Source organism: Mesoplodon densirostris, chromosome 6 (genome assembly GCF_025265405.1).
Source record: "Mesoplodon densirostris isolate mMesDen1 chromosome 6, mMesDen1 primary haplotype, whole genome shotgun sequence".
NCBI lineage: Eukaryota > Metazoa > Chordata > Mammalia > Artiodactyla > Ziphiidae > Mesoplodon > Mesoplodon densirostris.
The window spans coordinates 34,158,143-34,173,794 of NC_082666.1; the positions used below are offsets into that span (position 1 = coordinate 34,158,143).

Sequence of the window (15,652 nt, forward strand, 5' to 3'; positions counted from 1 at the left end):
CAGGTCTTTTTTCCCTACTAGGTTAATGACCTTCTCTGGAATGCAGATTCCACTGTGCTTGCGGTTTGGCTGGAAGACCTTCAGAGGGAAGAAAATTCCACTCTAAACACCTATGGTAAGACAGCTCTAGTATCTCAGCCTTCTGCCCCGTAAAATGTAATTGAAAGTAGTAGGCCGTGGAGTTTCCTTTATCCTTTTCATTTAGTCTTGTAATGGAATCAAAGATAACTGAGGGAGTTAGGTAGAGATGAGGGAGTGGTTAGCTTTTGATGGGATGGATTTCAGTTATGTATCAGGCAGGGTCTCTAGAGAAATAGAATCAGGGTAAGCTGGCTGGTTGGAAATTCAGTGAAGAGTTGATGTTGCAGTCTTGAGTCCAAAATCTGTGGGACACGCCCACAGTCTGGAAACTCGGACAAGATTCTCTGTTACAGTCTTGAGGCAAAATTCCATTTTCCATGGGAGGCCTTAGTTTTTGCTCTTAAGGCTCTATGAACTCTTTGGATGAGATTTATCCACATTATGGAGGATAGTCTGCTGTACTTGAAGTCAGCTGATTATAAAGGTTAATCACATCCGCAGAATACCTTCCCAGCAACGTCTAGACTAGTGTTTGATCAAACAACTAGACACCATAGCCTAGCCAAGTTGACATGTAAATTAACCATCGCAAGTCATCAGTGCTTTCTCTTCATGGATGGTACCACTGTAGCAAATAAAAATGCTAGCCAAAGGAATACTGTGGAAGTGAAAGAGAAATGAGATTAGATATAAGTAAGAATCTTCTGTAGCTTTTAAATTGCAAATCAAATTGTAAATATGTATTTTTCAGTGTATATGTAATATGTGAAAGCATTAGAAAATAAAGATGGGAAGAAGAAAAGTTCTTCTGTAACTTTGTCACTCAGTAATCATTAAAGTTTCTTGTCTTCCAAATTTTATGTATGCATCTCAGTATAGCTATGATATCATTTTTGTTAAATATGTAGGTATGATGCCTGCAGTTTTGTAACTTGCTTTTACAGTGTGTCACAAACTATTTCCATTTCAGATATCTATCTGTGTCATTTTAAATTGCTGTATATTCATTTATGCTACAGTTTATTAAATCTTATGTTGTTAGACATTTAAAGTTTTGTAATTTTTCACTGTCATCAATAGCAGTGCACTGAACATTTTTTTCATAAATCTTTTCATTTGCTTGATTATTTTCTGAGTGGCTTTCAAACTTTTTAATCAATAGAACTTTAACTGAAATGTTATTGAGAAGCTCATTCATTCATTTATTCATTCAACACAATAGTTCTCAACCCTGGCTGCAGCTTTAGGAAAAAAAAAAATGCTACCAATGTCTTATTTCAGAGTTGCTCTCAGTGTGTTATAATGGGGACTCTACATCAGTATTAAATTTTTTTGAAAAAAAGCTTCCAGGTGATTTTTTTTTGTAAACACTGACATTTATTTACTTATTTGTTTTAATTTTATTTATTTATTTATTTATGGCTGCGTTGGGTCTTCGTTGCTGTGCGTGGACTTTCTCTAGTTGCGGTGAGCGGGGGCTACTCTTCCTTGTGCTGCGTGGGCTTCTCACTGTGGTGGCTTCTCTTGTTGTGGAGCACGGGCTCTAGGTGCACAGGCTTCAGTAGTTGTGGTGCATGGGCTTAGTTGCTCCGCGGCATGTGGGATCTTCCCAGACTAGGGCTCGAACCCATGTCCCCTGCATTGGCAGGCGGATTCTTTTTTTTTTTTTTTTTTTTTTTGCTGTACGCGGGCCTCTCACTGCTGTGGCCTCTCCCGTTGCGGAGCACAGGCTCCGGACACACAGGCTCCGCGGCATGTGGGATCTTCCGGGATTGGGGCACGAACCTGTGTCCCCTGCATCGGCAGGCGGACTCTCAACCACTGCGCCACCAGGGAAGCCCCGGCAGGCGGATTCTTAACCACTGCACCACCAGGGAAGTCCCCAGGGGATTTTTTAATGTGTAGCCAGAGTTGAGAACCACTGATTAACCAGGTGTTAACGGCTGGCCCTGTGATATGCTCAGGATAAAAGTGTAGCTGCAAGAATAGCCACAACGTCTGTCCTCACAGAGCATGAGCATGTAGTCTAACTTAACCCAGAGCTAGGTCAAAGTATTGTAGTAGGCTCGTTCGAGAACTACGTTGGATTTGCTGTGATTGCTGAGTTAAGAATTAGTGATCAGGGAGATGTTTAAAGAAAAGAAATTCCTTAATATAATTAAAATCTTCATTTATGTGTGTCATCTGTTTAACAGAGGTTGGCTTTGACATGATTAGGTCTTTTTTTCCCAGCTTTATTGAGATATAACTGACATGTAACGTGTACATTCAGGAGCTACAATGTGATGATTTGATACATGCATGTACTGTGAAATGTTTACCACAGTAAGGTTGATTAACTCATCCTTCACTTCGCATAATTACCATTTTCGTTGTTATGGTGAGAACTTTTTTTTGGCTGCGTTGGGTCTTTGTTGCTGCATGCGGGCTTTCTCTAGTTGCGGTGAGCAGGAGCTACTCTTTGTTGTGGTGCACGGGCATCTCATTGTGGTGGCTTCTCTTGTCACGGAGCACAGGCTCTAGAGCGCAGCCTCAGTAGTTGTGGCGCACGGGCTCAGTTGCTCCACTTGCCTCCATGCAAGCTTCAGTAGTTGTGGCACGCAGGCTCAGTAGTTGTGGCACATGGGCTCAGTGGTTGTGGCTCGTGGGCTCTAGAGCGCAGGCTCAGTAGTTGTGACGCATGGGCTTAGTTGCTCCGCGGCATGTGGGGTCTTCCCAGACCAGGGCTCGAACCCGTGTCCCCTGCATTGGCAGGCGGATTCTTAACCACTGCACCACCAGGGAAGCCCGGTGAGAACATTTTAAATCTACTCTCATAGCAACTTTCAAGTATACAGTACAGTACAGTATTGTTAACTGTAGTCACCATGCTATACATTAGGTCTCTGGAACTTATAACTGAAGCGTTTGTACTCTTTGACCAACTTCTTCCTATTTCCTGCGCTCTACAGGTTTTGGTCTTGTTCTTTTAAGGGTAATTGCATGCTAATCTCCCTTGGACATAACTGTATGCAAAACACCTGGAAGATAATAATAAGCGTCTTAAGCGTAATACAACATAGTGATGCTAGTCTAGTGCCCTTGGATTGGGTGTTTTAATACTTTTAATCTAATTGCCAAATTTTCTTCTTTCTAAGTCTTGAAAAAAACAACTCACTAAAGCACTGTCCTATGGTAGGAGCCTTCCATCACCATGATCATAAAGTTTGAAGGTAGAGGTAGAAATGAACACATGTGCTTCGGACCTTATTGATGCTTAATATTTTATCCTCACGAAAAACTATACTTTAACAATTATTGTTAATATTATTATCTTAATGAAGAGACTGAGCAGAAAGGGTCATTTGAAAAAGAAAAGGGTGTCCTCATCCCTCTCTAGCAAGTGGTACGAAGTCTGTTCCTCAGACCCCTGCCTCTGATGACCTTCCTTTGCTTTTCCCCTGCAGTTCAGCTCTGGACTGTTGGAAACTATCACTGGTATCTCAAGCAAAGCCTGCCCTTCAGCACCTGTGGGAAGAGCAAGATTGTGTCTCTGATGTGGGACCCGGTGACCCCATACCGGCTGCATGTTCTCTGTCAAGGCTGGCACTACCTCTGCTATGACTGGCACTGGACGACTGACCGGAGCTCAGGAGAGAATTTAAGTGACATGGCAAATGTGGCTGTTGTTGATGGAAGTAAGGAGCTGGAAAGTGTGTCCATGGGCCCGCAGGGGGCCTGAGCCAGGAGCCTGCAGATGTGGTATTTTGACTAAAACAGTGCAGGATTTTTATTTGATTGATTACTCTGGTTGTTTGGTTTGTTTTTACTTGTTTTGGTTTCGATTGGATGGGAACGCCCTTAGGTGAGGCGTGTACTCCCCTGAGAACCATGGTCTCCTCTCCCCCTGCCTCCCTCAACTCCCTTTTCTACTACCACCATGGGCTTTACACATTTACTTGTCTGGGCTTTGAAGACATTGACATTTCTGACCCGGGGTGGAGAGGAAGACAACAGTAGGCTTCTGGCATTGGTGTGTCAGCCTTGTCTTTGTGCCCTGACATAGGGTTAACGTTGACCCTCAACACCACTCCATTATGTTGCTTTATTTTTTGATATATATTTAATTTATATACATAATTTGCTTGCTAATTATATACCTTTCCAGTATCTTCAGTTCAAGTTACAGACATCTGCCTAGTACTCGGATTGGATTGGTGTTTTTTAATTTGGTTGAGGGTTTTTGTTTAGTGAGGGGAAAGAAACTAGGGAAAGTCAGTCTTTCCTGAATCGACAGTTTATTTATTGCTGATGACCTAAGGAAAACTTGCTTCTAAGGTTGTAACGTGAGTTGATGTACTAATTTATGTTCTATGTAGTGATCATAATACTGATTTTACAATCATGTGTTCTATATAGAGGACTTAAGCACATATGCCTTATTACCAGATCCATGCACAGGGAAGTGCTTTAAGGATTTTGGTTTATTCTGGCTTGGTTGCAGGCCCAGGTTTAAAGCTGGAACTCTGACCTTTGGGCCTGCTTGCCCTAGTCCCTGGCACCTGAAACTCCAAGCCCCGAGATGAACTGCTATAGGCCTGGAGGTGACAATAGCCAGATATAGGCAGAGCTCTGACACTTACTTTCCTCCTCTACACTGTATTTAAGCTTATTCATGATAAAAACACCAACAGTTACTTTTAAGAATCGCTGTATATTTTCTACCACCATTATTAATTAGTGGTACTCTGCTGTTCAGATGCCTTGTTTTACAAATTGAATATCCATGTGTCTCATCCTCTTTCTCTCTCACATGCAGACAGGGTATTGGTGACAGTCTTCCGGCAGAGTGTGGTTCCACCTCCCATGTGCACCTACCGACTGCTGCTCCCACACCCTGTAAATCAAATCACGTTCTCGGCACACCCTAAAAAGAGCAATGACCTCGCTGTCCTAGATGCCAGTAACCAGATTTCTGTTTATAAATGTGGTATGTTCAAAAACTGTTATCGGGATGTTCTGAATCAAATCTCCTACACAAAAGCAAATTATAGTTTGGTGTTGCGTTAGCTCTAGGGCTTCCAAAAATTTTGAAGTTTGTAATTAATATCATTCTTACTGTGATGTTTAATTGACTTGCAGGGTTTTTTGTATGTTTGTGGGGTGGGGTTCAATCCTACTCTGGCTAATAAGAACAATTCTTTTTGCTTTGTTGAATTTGAAGGGTTAGGTATTTAAGAATAATTCTCAACCCTAGAAAGAACATAGTGTCTCATTACATCCTTAACGTTGTCATTGCACATATTTTCAGTTGATCTCACAGCTTTCCTAGGAGCTGTGTCAGAGGTGGAGTTTTTCTGTTTTATAGATGAGGGAACAGCATGCCGGAGGTGCTTGAGCAAGAAAGGACAAGGACCTCTACTTAGGTGTTTTAGCGTCTAATCTAGTTGTCCTTCCACAGTCCCATTGCTGTCAGTTTCTAGTTGCTTTCCTGATGCACTTGAAGAACCTGAAATTTGTGAATTCTATGGTTGTATTGTAAGTTACACTGGCACATGGCAGTGGTAGCCTTGTTTGCAAATAAGTTTTGAATTCTCAGCCTGAAAGGTAGGCAGAAATTTAATTTAAGAAAGAGGTTAAGATGTGGTTATTTTCTAGATTGCTTTATTTGTAAAGTGGATTACCTTCTAGAACCCATTAAATGCAGAAGCCCATATCTTTAGTATCAGGAAAAATGTTTGTAGTTTACTATGATAGTATTTGCATTTTTTTTTCCTAGGTGATAGTCCAAGCGTAGACTCTACGGTGAAACTGGGAGCTGTGGGTGGAAATGGATTTAAAATTTCTCTTAGAACACCTCATCTGGACAAGAGCTACAAGTAGGTTGTTCTTAGTTGCCTTGGACCTCTGGGCCCAGAAGCAGCCAGCATTTAGTCCTAAATTCAGCCAGCTGTTATTATCTTAGCCTGTGCCTGTTGCTCAGTGGAACAAGAAGTAGATACAACACCTGGGCCCTGGTTTTTCAGCCTGGTTGGAGAAGTCAGTTACCTATATATCTGAATGTCATATATGCTGATGGGTGGCAATGGAGCATAAGTCTTAGGCTGACTTAGAACCCATTCCCCCAACATCCCTGGGGGGATTTTCAACAGGGAAAATCCCATGGGAAAGATGGAGATGCAGATGGTAGAGCAGAGTGCATTTGCTTACACAAATGAGGATATGTACATTGTTAATGTGCGGCTGACCTAATGCAGTCTCTAGTTTGTCTCATCCTACAATGCAGAACTTTTGGTTGCTGTGTTTTGAGGCTCTCAGGTTGCAAATCAGAATGCATTTTCCTATTGAAACAGTACTACAAACAGTTGGATATAATTGAATACCTCAGGTGCACTATAGGCATTGTAAAATGACCCAGAAGCCAAATTATTAATTATAAGTCCATTTCTGTGAGAACCCAGAATTTGATTCTATTCTATTTAATAAGCCCAAGTTCTTAACTAACACAGTGCTTTGTCTCCTGGGTGCATTTATTTCTAAATCAATGGGAATAATGAGCAAATAACTGAATATAACAAATAATATGTTTCTTATATGCCAATATATGCAATATATTTAATAAATGAATATATTTCCTACCTGTGTATGATTTGGGAGCTGTCTATATAATGCTTAGTAGTTTTTCAAAGAGCATGTACATGGATTATTTCATTTCACAGACTTGAAAGTTTAGAGGACAGATTTAAGGCAAACTAGAAAGCATGAGGCAATTGAGAATATAGTTTCATTTTTTAAAAAATTGTGAGAAGGATAGCTCTAAGTCATTTAGAGAAGATTTCATGAAGGGCATAAATAACTTACCTTGAACCTTGAAAAAGAGATAGGTTTAGGATTGCCAAAGAAGGATTGAGAATGTTGAGTGTGGTGGGCAGAAGAGTGTCAGTGAGAAGCCGAGGCAGGAATGCTCCTGCGTGGGGCTGAATGCAGTGAAGAGACTGAGTCCAGGGACAGCTGGTTGAGTAGGAAGATCAGACTGGTGACTCAACTTCAGTGGGTGCTGAGGATCTGCTGCTTGAGCTGAAAGGCAGGAAGGAGCCATTGTGAGTTCCCCCGTGAAGTAGTAAAAACAGGCCCTCTTCCAGTGTCTAAATGCTACAGGAGGAAGGCATTAGCGGCAAAGAAGTCATCTCCCAAACGAATTAGTCATTTTGATATGAGATGCTTAGGAAAGGATCCGTTCAACTGAGACCTAAATATCTGCTGGAGCCTGGTTTGAATGCTGGTAATTGGTAACAATGGAAGACTGCTGGGGTTTATTAGTGTAGGGCTTGGGGCAGTCAGTTTTTCTTCTGTAGTCAGTTTCTTGAAATGTTCTCTTCAAATCTAAAGATCTCAGAGTATAAGATACTTAATTTTAAATACTAGAAAAATGTATTCTTAAGCCAGGCGAACATTATTTTTGGATTTTCTAGTATTGGGCATTACCTCAGGTTTTGTCCCTCCAAATAATTAGGAGTTGACTGTATATAAAGTGGTTCATTCTTCATTCAGGAAAATCTCGGTGATGTTAAAGTTTTATTCATGTTTTGAAAATTCTTCAATGTTTGAAACAGAATTCAGTTTGAGAACAGTGAAGATGAAGAAGTAAACCCACTGAAGCTCGGCCTTCTCACCTGGGTTCAGGAAGATGTTTTCCTGGCTGTGAGCCACAGTCAATCCAGCCCACAGTCTGTCATTCACCATCTGACTGTGGCCCCTTCTGAGATGGACGACGAGCAGGGACAGCTCAACATTAGGTATTCCAACAATTCGCTGTATTCCATGTGTTAATAAGCAGATAGAGTTAGGCTTCTTTTATGAGCATGGGACTTTTTTTTTTTTTTTTTTTTTACTTCCAGTGAGCAGGGTTGAGGGGCAGTGGCTTCCTTTTTAGACATACTTAGCAAGAGGGTTAAGTCTAGTTTTTAGTCATGTCAAAATATAGACTAAAATACATCAAGAAGTGGTGAAAAATAGCACAAATGCCAAGAGATGAGGCAAAACATTTTTAAGGTGTGTTAAAATTTTTCATTCACCTTATATTCCAGCAGAGTAATTATTAGCCTATGAGAATTAGCCACTCTAATTACCCTTGTTAGTTATTAAAATCGATTATGAGATCTATATATATGCACTTCATTTTGATTTAGTGACTTCAAAATACTCCTATACATTTTGTTTGGCACTTGATTGCATTTATTACTAGAAAGCCTCTTCTCTTTTTCTTTGCTAAAATTTCATAGCTCCCTGGCCCTGAGTTTCATTTTGATTCCTGACTGCATCTTTGTCACGTAACAGGTTTCATTAATGAATGTTGTTTTCTGTATCGCAAGCCCTATTGTGCACCAGGTAGCGCTGTGTGGACAGCTCCAAGAAATCCTCAGGTTTCCAGTGTCAAAACTTGGCACCCTCGGCATACATTGATAGTAATCCCCAGATTCACATGTAATTAAAGTTCTGCTGGTTAGCTTTAAATTCTGAAAACCGTTGTTGCAAAATTAGGAACGTTTCTTTATTGTATACATGAAGCATATTCCAAATGTAGTCATTAACTTCTAATCTTTGAATGATACTGCTTCATATTTTTTTAAAAAAAATATTTATTTATTTATGATTTATTTTGGCTGCGCCAGGTCTTAGTTGTGGCACTCAGGATCTTTTTTAGTTGCGTCATGCGGGATCTAGTTCCCCAACCAGGGATCGAACCCGGGCTCCCTGCATTGGGAGCATGGAGTGTTAACCGCTGGCCCACCAGGGAAGTCCCAATAATGCTTCATATTTTTAAAGGTTTTGTGAATATGTCTGGATGCAGAATATGTTCTAGCTGCATGCAGACTTAACAGGGGCTTCCTTTGGAAAACAGAGCAATTTACATTAGAAATGCCTAAATTGTGCATGTTTCTACTACTTCAAATATGCAACTTTTTATCATTATCTTGTAAAAGGTAAATGCCGTCATCTCATTTGCTATAAAGGAAGTGAGAAGTCATTTAAAATATATTTCTGCTGCTTTGACTTCTGTTTCTCAAAAAAGACTATTTTGTTCATACAAAATGTTAATGTCTTTGACCAATATATAGTCCCCCAGTCAGCTTATAGCTTACATTTACTATAGCTTGTGCTTTGTAAAAGGTACTCTTCTAAGTGCTTTTCCTATAGTAACTCACTTCCTTCTCACAACGCCTCTCTGAAGTAGGCACTGTTGACGCCCTCATCTTACAGCTGAGACAGCTGAGGCACAGAGCCGCTTAAGTAACGTGCCTGAGATAACGCAGGTGGAGCCAGGATCCAGTCCCAGCCATTGCACTTCCAGAGTCTGTTCCCTTAACTTCACAGATAACTTATCCTCCCCAGATTTGTGGCATTTTGGGGTTTTTTGTAGATTTGTTTAAAACTCTTCGAATAAATGTTAGCATTGGCACCATTTGCTTTTATCGTACCTCTTCCACTTCCTTTAAGACATGTCTACTCTTGGTGCATTGACTCAGGAAAAAATATAATGGCAATAACAGATTCCCCTCTTCCCATTAAGGGAGACCCACAGATTTCTATGAATGAATATAATAGCAATATAGGTATTAAGTGTGCTCACTTTCCTACAGATTCACTGCTTTATTTAATGCAGTAAATTGAAATAAGTTGCAATAAGTTATATAAAGTTGCTGCCAGAATAGGAGTGATGACCTCACAATGTAGACACCTACTTATTGACATTGTGGAAAATAATGTCACGTGACAGGTAATTGCTTTACCTGGGCTTGCGCTTGCAATAGTTTATCTATTAGTGTGTATATACATATGGGTGTGCGTTTATTATGTTTATGTTATATTGAAATAGGCAGTGCAGCACCAAAGGAAAATTGCTTCTTTTTCTGTTCTGCAAAATCAATGAAATGTCACTACTTTTGAGAAAAAGTCTGTTCACACCTCCTTCACTTCCTTTTTTTTAAATTTTACTCTTGTCAGTTCATCTGTGACAGTGGATGGGGTCATAATCAGTCTGTGTTGCAACTCCAAGACCAAGTCAGTAGCACTGCAGGTGGCTGGTGGTCAGATACTTAAGTACCTTTGGGGTGAGTATCAAAATGTTAGGAAAGCGGGGGCTTCCCTGGTGGCACAGTGGTTGAGAGTCCGCCTGCTGATGCAGGGGACACGGGTTCGTGCCCCGGTCCAGGAGGATCCCGCATGCCACGGAGCGGCTGGGCCCATGAGCCATGGCCGCTGAGCCTGCCCATCTGGAGCCTGTGCTCCACAACAGGAGAGGCCACAGCAGTGAGAGGCCTGCGTACCGCAAAAAAAAAAAAAAAGTTAGGAAAGCATGTTTATGACTTACGTAGGTATTTAATTCTTGAGCACATATACTTGTATCTTATCAGTGTTGCGGTGATTATTAGGTCTTTTAACTACCCTGAAAATCCCTTATCTATAGAGTGGAATTAGCAGGTGTGTTCTCCCTGTATTTTCTCTTGTAATGAACTGGAGTACTTTACTGAGTTTCCAAAACACATTTGGAAAGTGATTTAAATTGCATGTTAAGTATTTTAGCAAGTATTGATGCAACAGTTTTTTTTTTTTTTTACAAAGAGCAGATAAGCTCTTGGTAAACCTCATCTGCCAATCCTGCAGAATCACCCTCTCTGGCTGTTGAACCATGGAAGAACCCTGGTGGATTTCCTGTTCGATTTCCTTATCCGTGCACACAGACCGAACTGGCCATGGTTGGAGGAGAGGTAAGTAAACACAAGGCAGAAAAACTTACCACTTAAGAGCAGTGACCCAGGAACTGACAGCATTAAGTAGAAAGAGTGTGTGCTTTGGAGGTGGACCTGAGTGTCCACTAAATCTCAAGGCAACAATGAGAAGTTACTCACTCTCAACAATGAGAAGTTTCCTGAGCCTCAGCCTCTAAATCTCTGAAATGGGATTAAGAGCTTGCATGTAGTAGTTCGTTGATTCCTTTCCTTGGAAGTATAAATTCAAAAACAGAAAAATGCAATTGGCAGACTTTTATCCCCATTTGTACAAAACATTCAAAGTTAGTTTATAAGTAACTTTTGGGGACAACAGAAATGTAATCTTGAAACTAGTATTCAGTAGGTTATCATTCATCAAATATTAGAATGCCTATAATTGTGGCCAGTGGTAGGATACAGTGGTTACAAAACCAAACAGCTGACTAATTCCTGCCCTTCTGGAATTTTTAATCTATCAATACAGGTATGGCTGTCCCTTCTGATAGGAGAATGAAGTAAATGAGCAGGGTGTAATGGTAGAGAATAGAGAAGTGTTTGAGGCTAGTTAGAGGATGGTAGCTGTGAGGATGGGGAGACCAACTTTTGATGGTCTGGGAAAGCCTCTAGGAGGTGGTGGTGTATGTGCTGAGATGTGAAGAAAAAGAAAGCTCTATCTCTGAGAAAGGGAGAGTGTTCCAGGGAGGAGGAACTATCCATACTGTGAGCTTAGAAGAGCTCAGCTTATTCAAGGAACCTAATGGAAGCAATGGCTAGACCTTAGTGATAGGCCATGGGAAAGAGTGTGGCTTTGCTCATTTAACATAGACTGGAAATTGATGATTTTAATCAGGGAGTAGTGTGATGTGTTTCACGGTTTGAAAGGTTATTCTGGCTGCCCACTAGAGAGTAGGTTGAAAGGGAGGAGAGTGGAAGTGGCTGTGAGTGGAGGCAGTGAGGGGCCAAAAGGTGATACGTTTGAGACATGCGTAGGAGATAGAAACGGCAGGGCTTGCTGATGCACTGGATGGCGTCATAGCACACTCTGCACTGGACCAACCACATCTTAGGCATCTTCAGTCCCCATTACAAGGACCTAGATGTGAAATCATAGGGCATTGGAACCATGTAATAGAAAAGTTTGGTTTAACTGGTTTGGTTAGAATTGTTTGTAATTTCATATTTTATTTCTTTGCAGGAATGTGTCCTTGGTCTGACTGATAGATGTCGCTTTTTCATCAATGACACTGAGGTATCAAGGCTTATTCTGACACTGGATCTTTTTCAGTCTTGGCTCCAAGTAATATAGCTAACTCTCCCCTTTGCCTGCCTGACCTTTTGTAGGTTGCTTCAAATATCACATCATTTGCCGTATATGACGAGTTTTTATTGTTGACGACTCATTCCCACACTTGCCAGTGTTTTTGCCTGAGAGATGCATCATTGGAAAGTAAGTTTTCAGTGTATAAAATAGAAAATAGTCCCTGTTCTAATATCATTTGTCCTTTGAAGTCTTGATGACTTAAGATTGTTGGATACTTTGGCTTTTTATCATGGAGTCCTAGAGTGGAGAAAACTTTTCAGGTTCATTTACTTAGCCCCTAATCTCAACATGATATCTCAGTTGAATCACTCCACACCAGTTAGCAAAGAGAAGGAGGTCCTTCCTTAAGCAGCACATCCTAAGGTAAACAAACAATTTTCAGGAAATTTTTAAATATAACTAATATTTTACTTTGAATTACCATGTAGGCACCAAACTGGCAATATGCTCAATCTTCTTTGTAATCTTCCTTTTCTCACTGTGGCAACCCTCCATTGTATATCTGAAGGACTCCATCTCATGGTTCATAGGAAATCGGCTGCATTTTTTTCTGTGTTTCATGTCCCCCCACCCAGCGTGTATGTGTGCGCATGCACACAATTTTCTTATGAAAAAAAAAGCCCACTTATTTTCTTTGCTTCTATTGATAACTTGGAAACAGGGAATCTTTCACTGATACGATCGTAGCTCTATCAGTACACTAGGACAGAGAGAAAGTGCCCAGTCCTGCCTGCGTTTTCCATATCAGTTGAGAAGTTGTGTATGGGCATGTGCATGGGGGCTCTGTGAGAGAGCACAAAATTCTGGGATAAGGTTGTTTATCAGAGGGGCTAATGGTCTTGAGGCTGAGTGAGAGAGCAGTGTGGCTTAGTTGTTAATTGCTTCCTTCTACTTTGGATAACATGCAGTTGCAGCTGCAGTTAATGGAAAGTGGCTTGTCCTGACACTGATTCTTAAGGCTTAGACTATGGTGTCTTTAGCATTACAGGCAGGTCTGAGCAGCAGCCATGTGTCTGATGGAGAATCTCTGCGGAAGGTGGAGAGGGGTTCACGCATTGTCACTGTTGTGCCCCAGGACACAAAGCTTATATTACAGGTAAGCTGATTTTTCAGGCTATGTTTCTGATAGTCATTTGACAGTAGATACCAAACAGAATTCTTGTGGATTATATTTTAAGCTGTCTTATCATTTGTGTTAATTTATTATAAGCCTTTCCTTGCTAAGTTCTCTGTTAGCTTTATACAAAGGAGTGTTAATACAGGCTCTGCCCCGTAAGGCTAAGAGGGAAACTTCTCTTAAAAGTCAAAATAAATTTTGAGCACAACTGAATTTTGCCAAAGGTATGCTCATTTTACAGTGTTGTGTTAGTTCTCTAAGAAGAGTTAGGTAAAGTTGTATATCCTGGGTATTTAATTTTTTTCTGTTTAGTTAAAAATGTTATTGATTTGATTTATTTATTTTAAGATGCCAAGGGGAAACTTAGAAGTTGTTCATCATCGAGCCCTGGTTTTAGCTCAAATTCGGAAGTGGTTGGACAAGTAAGTACCATGTATATGGTTAGTTAGCTTATTGTTATGACTTATGTGTGAAGACAGCAAGTATTCCATTAAGATTTTTAAAACTTAAAAGTCTTTAAATCTTTCATTACATATATCTTCAATCAGATTCTCAGAGGCTCTCTTTTTTTCACACTTTGATTCTTATATTGTATGGTGTAATAAACATTCCTAGCAGAAGGAATCATGAGGCTCATTGTACGAAACAGGGCTTCCTAGCCTAAGGGGAACGATATAGGCTTTAGATGGCCTGTGAACCCAGGGAATTTTTGCACCATCCTGTGTCTATGTGTATTTGTCTGGGCAGAAGGCCCAAGGCTTTCAGCAGACTTATAAAAAGGCCTATGACCCAAAAATGCCTGAGCCACTGTTGTGAAGGAAATGATCCATTGTTTGAATCTCTGAATTTGGGGGAAACTTTATATTGGAAAGATGTTTACTAACATTTTGTTAAAAAAGAAAGTAGCTCTAAGTTCCATAATGATTTTCTTGTGTGCATGTGTGTGGATATAGTCCTCAACCGGCCATGATGACTAAAATCACACCTTTTAGGAAGGTAAATGAATCTGGTACCTGATTTTTTTCATTCTATGATTTCAGAGTAGAAATCCAGTAGTAGTTGGGCTATAGTCTTAATTTTAACTGGTTTATATCATTATGAAAATATGCTGAGTCCAGGGAGCTTACTTTTTGTGAAATGCCCTCTCTGTCCACTTTCTGTCTCTTCACAGACTAATGTTTAAAGAAGCATTTGAATGCATGAGAAAACTGAGAATTAATCTCAATCTGATTCATGATCATAACCCTAAGGTAACATTCTAAATCTGATATTTATCATAGCTTACCTTAGGCTTGAACTAAGATGATCTGAACTAAAATGTTTTATCCTTTTTTTATTCTTTTCTTGGGTAGGTGTTTCTTGAAAATGTGGAAACCTTCATAAGACAGATAGATTCTGTAAATCATATTAATCTGTTTTTCACAGAATTGAAGTAAGTATTCTGAATAATTCATGAGTATCATATGCATAATTTTCTCTCTTCTGGTTAAGGAAATCAGACAGATAAATAGAGGAGAAAAATTACTTTTCAATATATTTTTTTAATCTCTAACTCTTAGATGCCACATGTACTGGATTTTCAATCTTTTCCCTTTTTAAAACTAAGATTTTAAAAGATGTCATTTAGAATTATTATTTGACTTTAATTTTAGGTGTACATAAAAAACTTAATTGAAATAAATGGTGTCTTTCTGCAATGACTTTTTTCTAACTTTCTATTTTTTTATTTTTATTTTTTTCTAACTTTTCTATATGTTTTAAATTTTTCATTAAAAAGTTGAGAAAATTGTCCAGTGAGCATCCTGTACCACCACCTAGATTCTACAGTTCATATTTTCCTGTATTTGCTTTATCACTATTTCCCATCTGTCATTCCACCATTCTTTTTTTTTTTTCCTAATGCACTTTTTTAAAAAATTAATTTATTTTTGGCTGCATTGGGTCTTCGTTGCTGCGTGCGGGCTTTCTCTAGTTGTGGTGAGCGGGGGTTACTCTTCGTTGTGGTGCGCAGGCGTCTCATTGCGGTGGCTTCTCTTTTTGCAGAGCACAGGCTCTAGGCATGCAGGCTTCAGTAGTTGAGGCATGTGGGCTCAGTAGTTGTGGCTCACGGGCTAGAGAGCGCAGGCTCAGTAGTTGTGGCGCACGGGCTTAGTTGCTCCGTGGCATGTGGGATCTTCCCAGACCAGGGCCCCTGCATTAACAGGCGGACTCTTAACCACTGCGCCACCAGGGAAGTCCCCACCCTTCATCTTTACTTTAGACAAATTTCGAGGTAATTATAGGCATCAGTCCACTTTACCTGTCAGTACTTCACCTTGCATAACATTAACTAGATCATATTCTTTGTGTATGGGGTCCCCCCGCATGTAAAATTTATATATA

General features: G+C 40.1%; 1 protein-coding gene across 2 annotated transcripts in view; it reads left to right on the forward strand.

The window, feature by feature from the left end:
• The window catches only part of ELP1 (elongator acetyltransferase complex subunit 1), a 63,220-nt gene that overhangs the window by 16,373 nt on the left and 31,195 nt on the right, over positions 1 to 15,652 (forward strand). For both annotated transcript variants that reach the window (XM_060101196.1, XM_060101195.1), the window contains 13 exons: positions 22 to 115; positions 3,528 to 3,758; positions 4,880 to 5,050; positions 5,840 to 5,939; positions 7,674 to 7,856; positions 10,066 to 10,172; positions 10,726 to 10,829; positions 12,028 to 12,081; positions 12,174 to 12,279; positions 13,134 to 13,249; positions 13,619 to 13,692; positions 14,442 to 14,520; positions 14,623 to 14,702. In XM_060101196.1, the coding sequence (XP_059957179.1) occupies positions 22 to 115; positions 3,528 to 3,758; positions 4,880 to 5,050; positions 5,840 to 5,939; positions 7,674 to 7,856; positions 10,066 to 10,172; positions 10,726 to 10,829; positions 12,028 to 12,081; positions 12,174 to 12,279; positions 13,134 to 13,249; positions 13,619 to 13,692; positions 14,442 to 14,520; positions 14,623 to 14,702 (1,499 nt within the window). The remainder of the gene's footprint in view (positions 1 to 21; positions 116 to 3,527; positions 3,759 to 4,879; positions 5,051 to 5,839; positions 5,940 to 7,673; positions 7,857 to 10,065; positions 10,173 to 10,725; positions 10,830 to 12,027; positions 12,082 to 12,173; positions 12,280 to 13,133; positions 13,250 to 13,618; positions 13,693 to 14,441; positions 14,521 to 14,622; positions 14,703 to 15,652) is intronic.